This window comes from Acomys minous (genome assembly GCF_964271855.1).
Source record: "Acomys minous genome assembly, chromosome: 5".
In the NCBI taxonomy this organism is placed as follows: domain Eukaryota; kingdom Metazoa; phylum Chordata; class Mammalia; order Rodentia; family Muridae; genus Acomys; species Acomys minous.
Window position 1 is genome coordinate 43,055,716 of NC_140494.1, and position 20,516 is coordinate 43,076,231.

The 20,516-nt window shown below is 41.1% G+C and overlaps 1 protein-coding gene across 2 annotated transcripts in view; it reads right to left on the reverse strand.

Annotated features, from left to right (window-relative positions):
- DNAH5 (dynein axonemal heavy chain 5) overlaps window positions 1-20,516 on the reverse strand; it is a 279,963-nt gene that overhangs the window by 201,551 nt on the left and 57,896 nt on the right. For both annotated transcript variants that reach the window (XM_084781257.1, XM_084781256.1), the window contains exons 2-9: window positions 16,222-16,356; window positions 13,118-13,202; window positions 9,043-9,203; window positions 8,093-8,314; window positions 5,524-5,661; window positions 4,233-4,409; window positions 2,574-2,687; window positions 1,346-1,453 (exon numbers count right to left, since the gene is read on the reverse strand). In XM_084781257.1, coding sequence (XP_084637383.1) covers window positions 1,346-1,453; window positions 2,574-2,687; window positions 4,233-4,409; window positions 5,524-5,661; window positions 8,093-8,314; window positions 9,043-9,203; window positions 13,118-13,202; window positions 16,222-16,356 — 1,140 coding nt within the window. The remainder of the gene's footprint in view (window positions 1-1,345; window positions 1,454-2,573; window positions 2,688-4,232; window positions 4,410-5,523; window positions 5,662-8,092; window positions 8,315-9,042; window positions 9,204-13,117; window positions 13,203-16,221; window positions 16,357-20,516) is intronic.

A 20,516-nucleotide genomic window follows, 5' to 3' on the forward strand; every position in this document is an offset into this window, starting at 1 on the left:
GATGTGTGATTTTTGTGCACACCATAAAAAAATCAAACGTGGGTTCACACATTTATGCAAAATTCATCCCTCCTAACTTCAAAATATCTTCTTCAAAAGTTTTCTTATTGATTTAAATAAATTAAAAGGATAATTAAATGTCTGAGGGTAGCGCTGAAGTCATGGCTCAGACATTAAGAGCACTTCTTGTTCTTACAGAAGGCCCAGGTTAGATTCCCAGCACCCACATGGTGACTAAAAACCATCTGGAACTCCAGGCCCAGGGGACCTAATATCCTCTTCTAACATATGCAGGCCTCAAGAATGCTTATGGTACATAGACATCATACATGTAAATAAAATAAAAATAAATTTTAACAATGAGAATATAGGCAAAGCATTATTAGCCATGTGTTGGTGCCTGTTTTAAGTGTGTGTGTGTGTGTGTGTGTGTGTGTGTGTGTGTGTGTGTGTGTTGGGAGCTGAAGTCCAATATATAATTTTTTCTCTTATTCTGCTTTAAAATGTCTGTTACAAAAGTTTCTGATCATTGGTAGTTTCACAAGGACATACAAATATGATGCATGAAATACTAATTAATCATACAAATAGGCTTGTGTGTCTCATTTGCCCAAGGAATATCCCTTTTGACCCAAAACACCTACAAGTCTGAGTATGGTCTTACAGTTTAAATATCGGTATGGTTCAGGCCAGGAGCATTTTAATTACTTTGTAGGTTACTGAACATTGTATCTTATTACTATGGTTACTATTGTATTAACATCAACCAATCAAGTGTGATGTTAAATATGTGGAACTGCAGTGTGAAAGATAAATACAGGCTAGTCAATTAAATACAGTTTTCTTGTATTCTTGTTTGGTGAGGCTCAGGGGTATGGGGTGTTCTGTTTCATTTTGCTTTGGTTTGTACACTTTTTGTTAGTTTGATTTATTAGTTAGTTTTTGCACAGATCTCACTCTGTTCCCCAGTCTAGCCTAGAAGGCACTATATACTCCAACTAGTCATAAAAATCCTTCTTTCTTCATCTCTGAAGTGTGAAGATTACAGCATGAGCCAACATAACTGGTTTAATAACACTTTTACTAATTAAAATAATTAAAATAATGGCAAGCTAAAAATCACACACGAAAATTCTGAAAAGAATCTTAGTTTTTAATACATAAAATAATAAAATATTTATTAGAGCAATTATTTTAAGAAACAATGTTTTGTTTCTTAAAAATTCACCTGCCACGCAAATTTAAAGTGCATAGATACTGGATCAAGCCAAGTTAATAGGTTTTAATTATCCAAAAACTGTCTATTGACAACCATGTGACCACAAACTCTCTCCTACACACTCACCTTTACAAACAGAGATGTGATCTTCTCGGATGTGTTGTAGTAGTGAGAGATGCTGTAGATCATCTTAATTGCATTTATAAGTGTAGGAATAGCATCTATCATAGTTATCTGGAAGAGATTCCAGAAGTTCTCAGGGGGAAAATGTCAAATTAAGCAAAATTCTGATTGTGATAGTCTACTCATTGTACTTTCATTAAAATAAAGTTTAAGATTGATAACCTTGATCATGTCCCCTGGAGGGGGAGGCCTGGTGACACTCAGAAGAAGGATAGCAGGTTACCAAGAAGAGACTTGATACCCTATGAGCATATACAGGGGGAGGTAATCCCCCTCAGGAACAATCATAGGGGAGAGGAATAAGGGGAAAATGGGAGGGAGGGAAGAATGGGAGGATACAAGGGATGGGATAACCATTGAGATGTAACAAGAATAAATTAATTAAAAAATTATTTAAAAAAAAGATTGATAACCAAAAAATCTTAAATAGTACCTGAAGCTTTACAGAGATATATTTTACAAAAATTCACTTTTATTATTTTAATCATATGTGGTGAATCAAAATTTATTTCAATACAAAAGGTTTGCTGTTCATGACAAGCAGGTTGTGCTAACAGTTGGTTCTGTAATGTACTTAAGTGGACATTTCCTAAAGCTAACATGCTTTTTAGAACAGCAACCAATGATGTAGTTCTTTGGGGCACAGTCTAAAATATCGGCTTCAGCACTGAATGGGAAATGTAATGCAATGCATTTTTGAAATATAAAAATTTTAAATATACAGCATTCAAAATAGATGATACTGATGATAATGAAAAAGATAGTAGGAGGTGGAGAGATGGCTCAGTGGTTAAGAGCACTGGCTGCTCTTCCAGAGGTCCTGGGTTCAATTCCCAGCAGCCACATGGTGGCTCACAACCATCTATAATGAGATCTGGTGCCCTCTTCTGGCCTGCAGGTGTACATGCAGGCAGAGCACTGTATACATAATAAATAAACACATCTTTCTTAAAAAGAAAAAGACAGTAGATAGATTGGTATGATATGATATAATATGATAGATGGGGACACATGATATATACAAAGCTACATGAAGGTATTTTCTTGAGAATATGAGATTTCTAAGAGCTTTCCAACAAGTGGTCACATCTGTCAGCTAAAACTCAGAGGGTCATTCTGCTAGTGCAGAAGAAGTGACCAGTGGGCTGAGAGAGCAGACACCCTAACTCACAGGGTCATTGCTGTACAGAGGCTCACAACATTTCTCCAGCGTGTACAAATACTTGACATTGTCCTTCGCTTCGTTAGCTGCATCCGTGATCCTAATGTCTGTCTCCCGCCAAACCTAAACACAATGCAGAAAAAACAGTTAGCACAATTACTCCCAGAGGAACCTGCGAAGTGAGAGCTACTAGGCATCACCTCCTGTCTCCTCACCATCTCCATTTGCTCTCTGCCTCCTGCATTTTAAAAAAAAAGTGGATCTTAGAAGGGTGTGGAAGAGCAAATCAAATAACTACATGATTAGCGGCATCTATTTCTGGATTTCTCTTGTATACTCTACTCCAGCACAGAGCACAACATGGCAGCAAAGCCCAGTAAAGCTGTAGCTTCCTGTGCTGCAGCCACACAATAGATCTGTGTCTCATGCTCAGGTTTTCCATAGTCTTTCCATCCCAGCCTGAGCTCCGTTTCCCCCGTGGCCCTATACTTGTGCCCATTTGGTGTTATGACTTGTATTTATTAACTACCAACTATCTGTCAAGACATTAAAATAGAATGAACAATATCTAGGAATTAATGGGGTTATCACCCTGAACTGACTTTATGCAAACCCTAATTGTGGTATTTCTGAGCTGTAGTCTATCACAATATATTAAAGTCCTTCTAAAATACACAATGTATGAAAAACCCAGTAACATGCTCCTAATAACGGAATGCAATGGTAAGTTACTCCCAGGATTAGCTTGCAAAGTCTATGCCTTCTATATGGGATGCTCTCTTACACAACGGCTAGTTCACTTTAAAGGAAGCCTGGTACCTTATCAGCTGCCTGTGGAGGGGATTTTATCGGGGAAAACTGAATGTTGCCTCTGGCCCAGAAAGAGCAGCCTGTCGTGAGCAAACTCAGAAGCAGGCCTGTCCCATGTGAACCTTCAGATGAGCCTATAATAGCCCAGATATAGCCTCATAGGAATCTTGAGCCAGAAGCACCTACCTAAGCTACACCCCAATTCCTGAAGTAAAAATACTGTTTTCAGCTGATGGTTTGGGGGTTATTTGCTTTGTGGTATAAAACTAATATATGAGGGCTTAAATTTTCATGATTACTATATCTATGTTGCCTGGGATTGTTACATGCTGTGTTCATGTGTACATGTATAGTCATATGATCAAATCATGTCTCAGTTACTTGCAATGATCACTAATAATACATAGACAAACATGTATAATAGCCAATAAATGTATTTAACTCGAAGGTTAGTTCACAGTATCCAAAGTTATGTGGCTAATGCTACCCAGTCTTAAAAGATTTTCATATGGATAAAATAACACCTCTCCATTGCTAACCACTCTATGAAGTTGGGGGTGGAGAACTTTCTTTTTTTAATTTTATTAATTTATTCAGATTACAACTCAATTGTTATCCCATCACTTGTATCCTCCCATTCCACGCTCCCTCCTGCTTTCACCCTATTCCCCTCTCATAAGTCTATGACTGTGGGGGAACCTCTTCCCCCAATATATGGTCATAGGCTATCAAGTCTCATCTTAGTAACCTCCTTACTCTTTCTTTGAGTGCGACCAGGCCTCCCCACCAAGGGGAGGTGGTCATATATAGAACTGTCTTATTCACATTATCGTTAATCATGGCAAAATGGCTAAGAACCTTCAGGAGCTTGGACTTGGCCGCAGCAAGCACGGCCAGCACAGCCTTCACTTCGGGGCTTTTCAGTTGCTCTAACAGGTAGTTAAATTTGGAGAGCCTTTTTTTCCAGTGCTCCAACTCTGCCCTCGGCCCGACATCATCTGCTTCCTTCCGCAGCTGACTGTTCTCCGCAAGGATCTGTAGAAGCAGAAGACCAAGCAAGTGTGTGAGACCTGAGGTGCGAAAGCCAGGCATGAGCAAAAAGACAAAGAAATGACATGTCTTATTCAGCTCCATGACTCCAGTGATGTAATCTAACTAACTCAGCATACACCCATTGTTTTTTCAATTTCAGCAAAGAACTGAATTGGCTTTTGCTATGTAACAATGACTTAGGTGATGACATTGAAAGCGCACTGGATGCCTTGAATATACGGTCTCCTTGCCTATTCATTAAATGCATAAACCAAAGCAAGACAATGCCAAGACACTGCATGCCTTAGGGAGGGTAATTTTACATGTATATGTTGTTTGAATGGAATGGTCACCTCCATCTAGAACTTTTGAAAAAATGTTTGTTATTTATTTGAATATGCGTGTGGTTGTGTGGAGGTGTTTGCCAGTTAACGCAGGTACCTATGGAGACCAGACAACTGTGTTGCATCCTCTGGAGCAGGAGTTGCAGGCAGGTGGAAGTCACTTGATGTAAATGCTTAAAATTGAACTCAGGTTCTCTGCAAAACAACAAGTTCTCATAGCCACTCAGAGCCCACCCCAGAAATAAACATTTTTAATAGTTAAAGCTCTCACTTAAAGGGCACAATGAATTAGCAACCTGCCCTATACTTCTACAGAAGTTTTCTCAAGAATTAGCAATGTGTAGCTTTCTCTTCTTTAATGAATTTTTATTAAAATATATATATATATATATTACTACACATAGATGCAATAAACTACCTACAGCAAGAAGAACCACAAGACAATCAGAAATTGTGTAAATGTTATTCATAGTGTTTTGGCTATCTGTATTTGGCAGCCTTGAAGAAAACATCTTTCCTATCTTGGTATGTCTAAAATTCTGAATGTAAATCAATATCTATCATTATAGTCACTTAAGTACACAAAATCACCAATTTCTACTTCCTGAGAGCCCTACTCTTCCTTAATAATGAACATAAATAAACACTCTTTATGAATGAACACTTCAGGAGTATGTGGTATGCTGTGTGGACAATGAGCATGCTTGGAGAGAGCTCCACTGGTGACTCCCATGATGGGGCATCTGAAATAACCACAGGTTTCTGGAACTTACCTGTTCTGTCTGTCTGATCCACACCTTCATGCAACACTCTACTTTTTCCACAGTCTCAGGGTTACTAGCTAGAACCAAGTAGTCCATAGGTTCCTTAGGGGATTTCAGTTCCAATATGTCACATTTTTGAAGGTTCACCTAATTAAAATTAAGATCACAATAATAAGATAATGTTTATAAATGTCTATATACACATATTGGTCAATTTGGGTTTAGATGTAGCTCAATTGGATCTTTGCGTCTTTGCTGTCTTGTCACTCAAAGTTCTACTGAAAGGGCTGCGTCTAATAATGCTGACAATAATCATACCTGTCTTTTTCTATGTCTTAAGCACTATAAAGATTCTGAGATCAAATTTGGGTGGATATTAGAAGTAACACATCATGAGATAGAGATATTAAAAGGAGAGTTAGAAATATTCACTGTTACAACACCACAGAGAGTGAGTCAACCTGAAGGAAATTAGCACAGGGGGTGGAAGTGGTTAGTTCTCAGTCTGTCACTAAGCTCCTTTGTGGAACTGATGAGAGAAAAAGATCCCCATGCCTTCACAGTTGGTGCAATTGTTAATGCTTGGGTGCAGTTTAGAGGGCAGAGACACACAAATACGCCCAATACACTTCTAAGCACACATGGCATGCCAAGTGACAGGATAGCCCTCTGTGTTTCTTTCCTTCTGAGGAAAGTGTTCTATAAAACCTGTGCACATCTCAGAACTCAGTGATCAAACTCAATTCGGTTTTACCCTCAGTAAAGATATAATTCATAGCAAGTTCAGAGCCAACAGAAGGGCCACTGCTATTTATCACTCATAAAACCCAACATGGATTCACTGCATTAAACAGAGTACCGAAGAATGGTCAAGAAAAATGGACACTGAAGTGTTACGTGGAGGCACCTCTACATCCCAGCATCTGCCACAGGGAACACAAACACACTGTAATTCCTCCTGAAGGCTGCACATTGCCTCCCTTAGCCTTCATAGTAAGCCCTGGCAGCCCTCATCTCTGATGGTTGTACAGGCCTTCAGTTCAAAGCTAAGATCTGCATCTCCCCACTTCAACTAGTACAACTCAGAAATCTGATTCCACAGCCACCAGAACCAGCCCCAACCCCCCCCCCTTTGCTGCACTCTCACAGAGCTCTTATAAACCCATTCAACTATCACATGCACCCAAGATACCCCTGTGCTTTTGTTGGTATTGACCCAGCCTGGACCGGCCTTCCAGAACTCCGCCATGGTCCCACACACCCTCGGGAGCTGACCTGAAGCCAGCAGCTTCTCCCACTCTCTCAGAGACAATGCCTCTGCAGGGTGAAGATCCGTCCTGATCTGCTAATATCTCCACCACACATGATGAGCAGGAGTCACAGGAAAGCTCCACTCTGGGTAAGGACCTCCATCAGTTTGGTTTGGTTTACGTTGCATTTTGTTCTGGCCCGCAGCCTAATTAATTGTGACTGCAACTAAGATGTTAGCTGGAGGGGCACTCCCTAACCCCATCTGGATAAATTTTGCTCAGTGCCTCAACTCTACATCATTTTGGTAAGCACAGTTTCCATTCACAATTGAAACAGGCCCAGTGTTCCCTGGAGAAGGGAAGAGAGCTAGCTGCCTTGGTAAGGTCACCATAGGAGCCACATCCTCCTACTACACACACCTGACCTTGGCTGGTCATCTTCACTTGCTTGTCCCTCTGTCTCTGTCTCTCTGCCTCTCTGTGTCTAACACACGCACACACACACACACACACACACACACACACACACACACACACATACCAGCTACATATAAGTGTGCAACCAGCAACTCCTCCTAGACCACTAAGAAAATGTGCTACACCAGTCATATAAAAGGCAAATCTCACATTTGTCAAGCTTATTATTATGAGCCATTTTCGTCATAGGCTAAACTACAATACCCAACCCCCTCCCTCCAGAAATATTAATTCCTCTTTGCTTCTTCCACCACACTTCTGTATTTTCCTCTGACCCCTCACACCACCTTAGCTCCAACCCCCTTTCCATTTTAGGCTATACGTTGTTGTCACAAGCATTCCATGCTCCCTCTAACAGACTGAGGAAAACGTTAAGTTACTATACACCAGCCACTCTCAACCTGTGATTCACATCCCCTTTGGGGATGACGTAACCCTTTTATATGGGTCACCTATCTGATACCTTGCATATCGGAGATTTGCATTATGATTCATAACAGTAGAAAGGTACAGTTACGAAGTAGCAATGGAACTGATTTTATGGTTGGGGGTCACCGCAACATGAGGAACCACATGTGTAAAAGGGCCCCAGCATTAGGACGGCTGAGAACCACTGCTATAAACATTCTTAGATGCCTCAAAAGCATTAAACCCTGCATACTGTAAGTATTTAAATCAAGCCTCAGCCACATCCAAAAAAGATGCTAACATTACCTACAAACACTTTCAAGACTCTCAACACAATAGAACAAAGTCTGTATAAGAAAAGTATCATCCCAACACAAAACGAATTTGGTGTTGTTGGGAACCTGATGATTTTTTTTTCTTATGAACCACTTACTTCTTCTTACCTTCTCCTTCAGGCTCTTTTGTGCACCTGACAAGATGCCCACAAAACCTTCCAGGGAGCTCAGGAACTCCTGCCGAATGCTGGGTGCTTCCTGTAGTTGCTCAAGCTCACCCCAGCCATGGCTTGAGGCTCTGAGAGCTGGGATGAAGATGTCTGAGAGCAGACGCCTCGCACTGTTTAGCAGGCCTCCATCTGCAGTGTCTAACATGTTAAAACTCACCTCCTGCAAAACAATTTAATCATCCTGTGCTGTGATGCTCAGCCATGGCTGCAGCACAGCCATGAAGTCACTAAGCATGTTAATTAACCAAGCGCCAGTGAAGCTTTTTTTTTTTTTTTGAATACTTTTTGGGAAAGATACTTTTATACCTGTCCAAATTATGAAATAAATTGAATTCTAGATGCTTACCAGTTTATTTGTTACAAGAAAGTAATGAGGTCATGCAACCTCTAACTGACAGGGAACATCTTATGGGTGCACTTTACTTTACGCAGAACATAAAACTGTATGTTTAGAAATCTTGTCATTAAGTAAATTATGGGTAGGAGGCTCTTTTGGAAAGAAAAGAGCTCACTCGATATACAGATACAATGTTGGGTAGTTATTTTATTAATAAGTTGAATATCAATTCATTATCAAAAGATAAGAAGGCAATATCTTCTTAAATGTCTGTTTTAGATGCTAAAAAATTATTTTTTTGAAAATATGATGCTTCTTTGCTATTTGTCTGTCTGTCTGTCTGTCTGTCTGTCTGTTTATGTGTGTGTCCTGGGGATTAAACTGAGAACCCTGCACATGCTAAGCAATCATGCAACCACTAAACTGAAGGGCCGGCTCCTGCAAGTAACTTTAGAAACTTTAATAAACTTGTGGTTATCGCCACAAGAAGGGGTAGGTTTGAGCAATGCATGTGACCTGGAGAAATCTGAGGTGAATGACTACCCACTTACTCGGTGGATATTCTCAGCCGTAACGGCTTTGGAGGGGTCAGGCCTGATGAAGAACACACACATTCCTGTGAGAGCTACATCTTTTCCTTCGGTCACAAACACCTTGGGCTTTTTCATCTTTCCAGAAACAGGATTTGCTCCTCCTGAAGAGCCAAACTGCCCTAGAAATGCAAAATAATTTTAGTTTCACAAATGCTGTTTGTGGTATACAGGATTGCCACCTAGAATAACAATTCCTTCTAGAAATTACTATAGCGGACCTGCCCGTGTGCTCTACACAGAGCCGTCGTTCCTTGGATAATCTCTAGTCTCATCCTGAAAGAGATTCCAGATCACATGGGCAATGCGAGAGACTGGGGGCGGGGTATGAGTGGGGACAAAAGTCACTGATTGACACTCACTGTGCTCCAGTCTACACCTACTAAAACTTACATCCCTCAGGCACCTGTGACCTATCCCAAGCTGTGCCACCACCAAATGGCAGAGGCAAGGTCAAGAGCAAGCTTTGACTCCAAAACTCAGGACTCTCACTTCTCAAGACTTCCTTGACACCATCATAATTCAGGTTGATTAGTTACGTGTATCGCTAACATCAGGCCTACACAGAGGTAGAATGACAAAGCAACCGATATTCTTGCTCTAGAGGAAGATCCAGGGCTTTATCCTCCATCTGCTTCCTACCCACATGACCGGAAGCAAGTCCCCTAATCTTTCTGTGTCTCTGTTTCTCATTTTACGTATATGGATGTTCTGGCTGCGTGTATGTGCCTACATGTGTGACTGGTGCTGAGAGCCCAGAAGACAGTATCAGATCCCCAGGAACTGGAGCTGTAGATGATTAGGTGACTGTGTACACCATGTGGATGCTAAGGACTTAACCTGCATCCTGTGCAAGAGCAGACAGTGTTCTTTATCTGAGCAGCCCCTCTCATAATGTTAAAACAAAAAACGGGATAGGCTTTTCTAATTTAACATTTCATGTAGAATATTTACAGAATTTTTTTGCGATGATTAAAGGAGTTTGTGTGTGTAAACCACTTACAAAATTTTGTAAGCTTATTAGCTCAACAAGCATTTTTAGAAAGATTTAAAAGCTCATGTTGGTTGTCCAAGGGTGCTGTTTACAGAGTGGCTCAGTTAGGCTCAGCAGAGCATTCTGTGTTGTCCCTTTGTGTCCAAGTAAATTTTATATCCTTAAGTGAATTGAAGGTTCCATTTACTCCCCCTCAGAGAGAGAGAGGGATAGGGACAGAGAGAGAGAGAGAGAGAGAGAGAGAGAGAGAGAGAGAGAGAGAGAGAGAGAGAGAGAGATGCTCAGGGAAGAATTTGGGGGGAAGGCAGTGAAATGGAAATTGAAATCTGAGCCCTGAGAATAGAGCTTCTCCACCCTCCAGGAGCTTCCTCGTGGTGCTGAGCTTCTGAGTAGGAATTTGGGGGAGAATCTGCTGAAAGGAGAAAGCCAGGTGCTCTCTCACATCCAAGTGAGGCTCACTTCTCATGAATATGCCAGGGTCTCACTAGCAGATGAGAGACATTAGGCAGAACAAGGAGTTTCAACCAAGGCACCAAGATATGAGAGATACACAAGAACAGTCTCTAGGGAGCATCTGGAGCGTGGGCAGTGGTGCCCAGGATTTGTGAAATTCTTCTGTGTTTGCCTCGGGTCAAGAAGGAGGCACCCATTGTCCTGGCTGAGAGGGCTTCTGGGATGCAGAACTCCCAGTGCTTGAACCAAAAGTCTCAGGCAAGAAACTAGAGTTAGCACCCCTTAATAAGAAGCAGGGTTTGCAGTCTAGCCTCCTGGGAAGTCTGAGCTATCTATGCCTCCCGGGAGGTTAGGAACACAATGGAGTGGGGCATGATGCCTGTTGCCGATAAATCCAAACACAGTGTATGACCTACGGAGAGAGAAGTGGCCCGGGATGGGAGCTGGCCGATTGCCTACAGTTGAACTGATGAGAAAATAGGTGCTTCTGTTGAATCGGGTGAAGGAACTTCTGTGAAGAGGACTTTCCATTGAGCCACCCTCCATTGCCCAAGAGGAATGCTTTGAGGGTGCAAAACGGAGATGATCCAGCTGGCGTGCACCATGAAACACTGAGGCAGAAGGCTGCAGTTCGATGAGGACAACACATCGCTGAGGACATCACGTCGCTGTAGGCTATGTAGCCACTGCGCCATGGGGATGCGCCATGGGGACCCGCCATGGTGGTAAGAAAGAGTACAAGCTCAGCGAGCTCAGCAGAGCACTCAAGTAAAAACTTCCCTCTCAGCTTGACTTCTTGCACGTTCCTGGCCTCAGGCCTGACACAGACACTGATTGACCAGAGCTGAACTAGGATGAAGGGGAAAGAAAGCAATGGAGAATTAAGAGTTCCCCTTCTTCCGTAAGTGCAAACCAGAAGCCCTGGGCAAGGGGCAGAGGGAGCAGAGGTGAGTGCAAGGAAGAGGGAGTTCACTTCTGACCAACTAGTTTTGGTCAACTGGACACTCTTCTTGGTTTAATCTATATTGTGTTTTCAATTTGAAATGATCATAGAATTTTTCCTAAGAATGTCTGGAAAAGTCACTCAAGAGCCTGATGCTTACTCCAAGGTCAGAAGAACTAACCGTGCTGAAAAGATTGAAGAGGAGCGAGAGAGAAGCAAAACTTCTTGCTTATATGTTGAGATGCTACGGGCCTTTCTTGTTCCATGCAATTTATCCCGAACGGGTCATTTTACCCTGGGCATGGCTACGGCTGAACACGCTTCCTGGTGTAGCTCACACTCTGCAATCTGAGATGGAAATCAAATCTTCTGTTTTGATTCTTTTTACTCAAAATGCAATGCACTTTCTGTTTTTAAAAAAAATCAAATTTATAACTAAAGAAATGTTAGCAATTCAAGATTTTCACATATAGTTTCTTCGTGTGTTTAAATGTGCATGTTTGTATGTGTGTACATACATGTGTGAACATGTATGCACAGCGATCAGAGGTTGACATTGAGCATCTTTAATAATTAATTGCTCTTATGTTTTTAGGATGTGATCTCTCAGTAAATCTACAATTCACCGACTGCCTAGGCTGGCTGGCCAATGAGCTCCAGGAATTTTCCTGTTTCTGCCTTCCCAGTGATGAAATTATGGGCACAGGTTACACCAAGTGTTCTTCACTAGGGCTCTGGGGGATAGGAACTTAGGTCATCGTGCTGTATGACAAGCACTCTACCAGTTGGAACATCTCTCCAGTCTCTGTCCACACATGATTTCTCTAACTATGAAACAAAGAAGCATGTTCATATTACCTGACAAGATCAATAACTATTTCCGATTTCTAAAAGTCTTAAAAAGACGCATATACTACCAGAAGCATAATATATTTAGTCATGCCCCCTACTTTGGCCTTAAAATGATATTTATCTAATTAAAAGCATAACGGGATACAGCAGTTGAATTCACACAAAGACTGACAATGTTTTCTTATGTGCAAGAATCCAACCTATCATTCAACACTGTACATTCCAATCAAAACCAGCAGGAAATAAACAGAATGTGGTATTAACTGAAGGAAGTTGATTCTGGTTTATTGACAGGAATTCCTCTGTTAAAAACCAGTGCCTGCTGGAAGGTCTAGAAAGCGGTCACACAAAAGAAACTAGCATGTAAGAAAAGTAAGCCACAAAACAAAGTCTCTCTGATTGTCTCCTCATTGCAAGCATGACAAATCAAAGGAACACAAAACAATTAGAAGATCTAGGTTAACTACTATTCTCCATTCTGTAATCTGAAGGAGAAAACAGACATCCTTCCACAGAGGCACACATGTACACACTATATACAATATACATACACACACATATATATACACATACACACCACACACACACCATGCATACACACCACAAGAACATCATACACACATATACAGCACTCATGTACCACACATACATACCACAAAGACAGCACATAACATATATACAACACATACACACACCCCTAATACCTGTTTAGTCCTCCATTACATTTCTTCTTCTTGCCACCCCAAAATGAATTTAGTGACTTTTCTAGGCTATGTCATATCAAATATCAGTACCTGCTTCTGCTCCCTCCACATCCTGATAATAAAACATGAGGTGACGAAATCCTCCAACAGCAAACAGCTGATCAATTCTTTCAATCTGGAAAAAAGGCAAGAAGACATTTTTGTTCTGAATTAGCAAATGAATTTAAATTAGTAGTAATGGCATAACCAGACAATTCACTACCATCTTCGTATTCAAAGAGTGCTGTACCTAATGCAGTTCCAAGATTAGGGCTATTTTCCTAACATTAAAAAAAAAAAAAAAACACGAAGGAACAAATATCTCACCATATTGAGCATTCAGTTCAAAAAAGTAAGTCACAGATTGTAGAAATATTTTCTATGTATGTACATTTGACAAAGACTCGTCCTTCCATTTTTGATAACTCCCCCAAGCGTTGAATTCTTGAAGGCAGATATAAATATAAGTTTTGTGCTCAATGAATTGCAAGTCAGAAAGAGACAGCACATCTTTAACACATACGTAGCACACTGCAGATAATTTATATTTAAAGGTAATTGGCTTCTAAAGCTGCTTTAAGAACAAATACAGCTGCCAACAATTCATTCAGTAGCCACCTGGCACGTGTCCCACTCGTGAGGGCCAGTGTGCATCTCTCTGATACACGGCCTGGTGCCAACAGAAGCGCTTCTTGCAAGTAGTCTACAGCATGGTTGAGAATTCATCCGAGAAGAAGAAGGGTAGACTGGGAGGTGCTCAGTCTGCACCACACCTGAAGGATCTGAGTTTGAATGCCCAGAACTCTCTCATAAGAAGGCCATTACAGTGGCACACGGCTATACCCCAGTGATAGCCAAATGCGAGGTGAAGACAGGGAGTTCTAGGAAGCTTGCAGGCCACATGGCAAAGCCATAGGCCAACAGGGAACCTTGTGCCAAACAAAAGGTAGAGGGCACATATAGCTCAACATGTGAGGTTGTTCTCTGACCTCCACATTCGTACTGTGCATGCATGTGCCCACATTCATATCTGTCGGTGTATACACACAAGCACACACACATACACACACACACACACACACACACACAGGCACGCACACTAAGAAGACAGACTGATGGTGGGTATGTGGATGGTTAAGTAGAAGATAGGGATTAAAGTAGATAAACAGATGGATGATAGACAATTGAAGATGATAGATAGATGATAGATAGATAGATAGATAGATAGATAGATAGATAGATAATAGATAGATAGATAATAGATAGATAAATAGATAGATAGATAGATAGATAGATAGATAGATAATAGAGAGATAGATGATAGATTGATAAATAGATAATAGATGGATATACATACATATATCATATATGAATACATACACACATACATACATACATAGATGGATAAAATAGAAAAGAGGAAAAATATGCACACTCATTAGGATGGCTACTGCAAAAAAAAATGGGAATGTAAAACATGCAGCCACTGTGGAAAGCAGTACAAAATTTCTTTATAAAGTTAACATTGGGGGCTGGAGAGATGGCTCAGAGGTTAAGAGCACTGACTGCTCTCCCAGAGGTCCTGAGTTCAATTCCCAGCAACTACATGGTAGCTCACAACCATCTATAATAGAGTCTGATGCCATCTTCTGGTGTATGTGAAAACAGAGCACTTGTATACGTAAAATAAATAAATAAAAGCAGTTCTCACGTACTCTGGTGCCTCACATTTGACCATGTCTCCTGGAGGGGGAGACCTGGTGGCACTCAGAGGAAGGACAGCAGGTTACCAAGAAGAGACTTGATACCCTATGAGCATATACAAGGGGAGGTAACCCCCCTCAGGAACAGTCATAGGGGAGGGGAATAAGGGGAAAATGGGAGGGAGGGAAGAATGGGAGGATACAAGGGATGGGATAACCATTGAGATGTAACAAGAATAAATTAATTAAAAAATAAAATTTTTTTAAAAAGCAGTACTTTAAAAAAAAGAACTCTAACAGGACTCACAGACTCGCAGGAAACTCCACCTTCTCATCCATTTGTCCTTCTCTATCCAAGTCTCATCACCTAACACACCTCCATTCCAATTTTTTGAAAAGAAATTATAGCAGAGAAATCAAAGTTAGGAGAAGACACCAGTTCAGATGCCAAATCAAAGGCACACTCAGAAAATCATGGCACAGTTCAATATCCAAACCTAGAATAGAGACAATAAATAAAGCACCTCTATGTTACACCACCATCACCAAAGACATCATAGAAGAATAGGTGGAAATATTATAAGAGCCAAGAGTGTGAACAACTACAAACAAACAGTGTTTTCCGGGCGCAGTGGGGTATGTGTACTTATGAACTGACAACAACTACAGCTGTACTCTATGGACTGACAACAACTACAGCTGTACTCTATGGGCTGACAACAACTACAGCTGTACGCTATGGACTGACAATTACAGCTGAAAGCGACCTGATCTGTGCAAGTGCAAGCCAGATAAAATCCAGCATGGAATGAAGAGGCAGTCAGGAAGTCTCACCCCTAGCTGAAGAGCTCGTGGTGACTGATGGGGAGCAGAGGGAAGAAGTCAGTTTTCTTTAAGGATTCCATCCCTGAAAGGCACCTCCAGTAGATGGTTCTACACCAAGGCACACACTGGCAGCACTAAGTGAACTTGGTAGGTTTTTTGTTTTGTTTTGTTTTTGTTTTTAAAGGAGATAATAGTGGTAGGAGGACAGGGGTGACATTCAAAGAGAGGGAATGGGGGTGGACTTGATCAAAACTGATGTACAAAATTTTTAAATAATAAAATACACATACAAACATAGTTATATAATACTTATATAGTTACATACATACATACATACATACATACATACATATGAAACTTGAACGATGGTTTCACTCTCTTATCTCAGATCCCTTATCTCAGGCTGGCACAAGGCTCAGCCTCACTGCGTATAACGAGACACAGGCGTCATCATCAAACTGTGGAGCTGAAATGATGATTAGTGCCATCATTAAACCTGGAGAGCTGAGAGCCCAGAGTCTGTTCTGCCTAATCCAGAGCTGAGCCCCTGCGCATTAGGCTGTCACCTCTTCAAAGGCTCAGCACGGGTGCTTGGCGCAGGACGGTGAGGACGCAGAAGCTTCCTACCTGGTTACCCTCAAGAAGGGCATCTTCCACTTCTGCTTTGTTCAGGTCCAAACAGGAAGCCACAATTGCAAACAGGTAGTCATGCCTCCCATCCAGGCGAGCCCTCTTGGCTTCCTTTTCTTCTTTGAGCCGTTGCTAAAAGAAAGGAATAAAAATGTTTCATTGCAACTGCTGCTCTCAAATGGTTCATTTTATAACAATTTCACACAATTGTGGTTTTCAAGTCTTAGGGATCCACATAACAGGCAGCTTAATAGTACTAGGGTGTTTTTTTTTTGGTACTCTCTTCTATTTTTAGAAATAAATTTACTTCTCTTATGAAAATAAAGTGTGCCCACTGTTTTGAAATTTCACAATGCAGACAAACAAAAAGAAGCCATATAAACCATCAGCCATCCATAAATTATTACTGTTAACATTTTGTTCTGTCTTTATAGGCTTATTTCTACACAGAAAATTTTAACAGATAGATGCAAAAAGATGAAATTCCCATTTTTGTAAACATTTTTCTTAGCCATAAAGTAATAATCTTATCTCTTATCTTTGCTGTTTATAGGTTCCAGTCTGACTTCCGCTGCTCACGCTTTTGACTGTTAGCTGTTAATTATAGCCGTGAGGGATGCTCAGTATCACAAGGGATGCTCATTATCACAAGGATGCTCAGTATCACCAGGGATGCTCAATATCACCAGTGTTTGCACCCTAGTACTCACCCTTCCATACTCTTTGCTCACACAAAATATGCAGACATGTGCACACATCTATATTTCTGTCATGACATAGCATTTCATTGTGCATGACTCCCTTAGTGATGCATCAGGGTTGTTTGTAGTTTAGAATAGATTTTTACAGATCTTGTATAATAGCTACAAAATATTGGTATGGGTATACCGTACTTTATTAAACTATTTTGCCATTAGTAGATATTCAAATTTCTTCCCATCCATTTAATAAGCACATTGCCTTTAATGCCCATCTGTAGCTCCTAGTAGAAGAAGGAAAGTTGTCCCTTTTGATCAACAAACATTTATTAAACTCCTATAAGTGCTGATACTGTAGCAAAAACCATTACCAGTAACCTCAAAGAAGTGGATGGCCTGGCTGTCAGGGTATGTGAAGAAAATGCAAATACTACAAGGCAGCATAAAGGTTTGGAATAGAAATCAGATTTGCGAGTTCCAGAAGACAGGGGCCTACAGATGTTCACAGAAGGAGCAAGAAAGAGGTCTCCCAGTCTAACCTACAGTTGAAGAGGGAGAGAGGGGAGGATACCCAGAAAGCATTCAGGAGAAGACAGCTTGAGCCTAGAGTTGAAGAAAAGTTAGCATTACTCCCTAGGAGGAAGACATTTCTGTGCCTGCAAAGGTGAGAGGCATAAGAAAGTTTCTGGAAACACAAAGCATCCAAGGTGGCTGAATGACAGACTAAGATGCATAGTCGGAGATGAAAAAGAAGTCACAAGATACAATCCTTTATTGGACATATCATAACATTCAAACATTATCTAGAATCCATGGGGAATCGAGGAAGAGGTTTGAATAAAGGAAGACAGATGTCATCTCTCGCTCTGTAGGACCAAAAGCTTCATCATACTGGCATCAGGGGAGAGAGTTGATTGTATTGAGACAAAGTGGATCTCTGCAGCATCTCCAGTCTTTGGAATTGTATCAGGAGAAGCAAATTGTGGCATTGCCGTAACTCACGGGCTTTTGGGTGTGCTGACTTCAGAGGTATCAATACACACGTGGAAGAGACAGATCAGTCATTGGGAATGGACATCTGGAGCTCAACACAAACTCTTCACATGCAGATAAGGAGATAGGGATACAGGCTCCAATCCCACACAATAAACATCATGGACCAGACCCTTCTTACGAGGGACATCCTATACTAGACAGGAGCCACCTGGTACTCTACTTCAAAGATGCCAGAAGCTGCTTCTCACCACCAAGTTACAGGATTCAAAAATGTGCCCAGACACTGCCAAACATCTCCAGTGGGGCAAAATCACACCCCACTGAGAGCCATCATATTCACATAGTGTGAAGCATATGATTACTGACGTTAAAAACAACACCAGCGGTGTTATCTGTTGTGATTGTGAAAAACAAAACCTGTAAAACTAAATTTCAGGCAGGTAAGATGGCTCTGTGGATAAAGATCACACACTGTGCAAGGCTGGCAAGTCAGCTCAGATCCCTGGAATTTAGGAAAACAGAACACATAGTCTGAAAAGATGTCCTCTGACCTTCACATGTATGCTGTCACATGGGCATATCAAAGTACAAATATACACACAACACACACACACACACACACACACACACACACACACACACACACTGGGTTTTTTTTTTAAGATAAAATAAATCAGCAGCACATTCACCCAGAACATTAGCCATTCAATAAATGTTTACCAAGTGAATAACTAAATCAAACTTAAGGCTATGCATGCAAATATGATTTTCCAACAAAAGGGGCTGGACAGATGACTCTCTAGTTAAGAGCACTTGCTGCTTTTGCAGAGGACCTGGGTTTGGTTACCAGAACCCATATGACAGCTCACAAACACCTGTAACTCCAGGAGCAAGAGATCTAGTGTCCTCTTCTGGCATCTGTGGGTACCAGGCACGCATGTGGGATATTTACATACTTGTAGGCAAAACGCTCAGACACATAAATAAACCTACAGGAAAATAAAGGTTTTTCCAACAAAGATATGAAGATAAAGAGACAAGGAAGTGAAACCCTTGGAGCAAGGAGGAAATGGAGTGTAAATAGAGACGGCTTTGAATGTGCAGCAGTGTGGATGCAGGAGGCAATGTCATCAATCAGCCGTAGCCAGTGGCCGACAGCACTAGTTCTATAGATGATTGCTCACACTAACTAGGATGTCTGGAGGGACTGTGTTTACAAGATGGCTGCGGCATCTCACAGCTGCTTTGGAAAAGTGAGATGGTAAAATGTCCTGGGACAGCCGTTAGATGACTTCAGCTTTGCTTTTGCATTTCAGCAGCTCAGCCAAGGTCACGTGCTGCAGAACCATGCGGCTAAGTGCAGTCACTCACAGAGCCAAGAGAGATGATTGGTGCTGCTTTAGACTCTCCGAGTTCTGATCTGGTTTATAGTGCATCAATAGGCAATACAGTGATACTGTTAGAAAATTTTCACTGGGTAGGCAAGAAGCAAATGAACGCATGCTTTGAGAAATGGCTGGTTGGGGAAAACGCAATACAAACAAGCTAAACACAGGATAGTCTTTCCAGAAGCTTTACTATTTAAAAAAAAAAAAGGACTCTGTATCAGTTAAGAATTTAGAGTTAAGAAAGAACTTTTTAAGATACAAAAGTTTGGCAAGAGAGTAAAGATGAAAGTGCTGGGGGGATGTGAGGACGCTAGAAGATGTGAGGTAGGGAGGAGTTGCACACCTGCATCCGAGCACTCTAGAGAACGAAGAACAAGGGAGGAAAATCGTCAAGGTGACAGAGAGGGAGGAGGGACAAAGAGGAGGAGGGCAGCAGAGAGAATGGACAGGAGGAGGTGGCTTGGTCATTGCTGGCCCCCTATGTAGTTGACACTCGTTTCTCTTAACTTGAAGAACTGGCTATAGAGACCACTTGAGGAAAGGAGTACAGGTTGTAGGTGAAAAAATAAATAAATAAATAAATAAATAAGTAAATAAACAGTCTACCAATTTTATTGCCGTTTCTCTAAAAAAAAAAAAAAAAAAGATCTCAACACAAAGTATACACTCCGTAAACGTCAAATTGAGGTCCACGCAAGCGTATTTTTCAAATGTCACTAAAACCAGGAAGATGGCATTTTTTTTTTCGACTATTTTTCTACCTTCCTGGCAGGGGAAGTAAACCACTTTTCTCAAAGTGATCTCTTGGAGTTTGTAGTAAGTGTTTTTAACAGCTTGAGAGCTATGGGGTCAACCAGCAACAAAACAAGCAGCAGATGTGCAGTAGACAAACAAGAAATAAAAGGGACATGAGCTGAGAATTCAAGATTCAGAACAACTGAGGGCTTTCAAAGAAGGCAAAGTCCTAAGTAAGAGTCCACCATAGCAACACAGTACCTCATGACCTGGTTTTACAAGATTCCTCACAGGGGGTGGGGGGAATATGGAGAAAAGAGAGATTGGTCTCTAAAAAAGAACTCCAATTATTCTATTTTTACCTAACTACCACAGAAGGGAAAACTTTCAAAGCAGTTTGTATATACAAAGAAAGTGGTCAGCATGTTTTTTAAAGAAAAAGTTTACAAAGGCTATTTTTAAGTATGCTCATTTC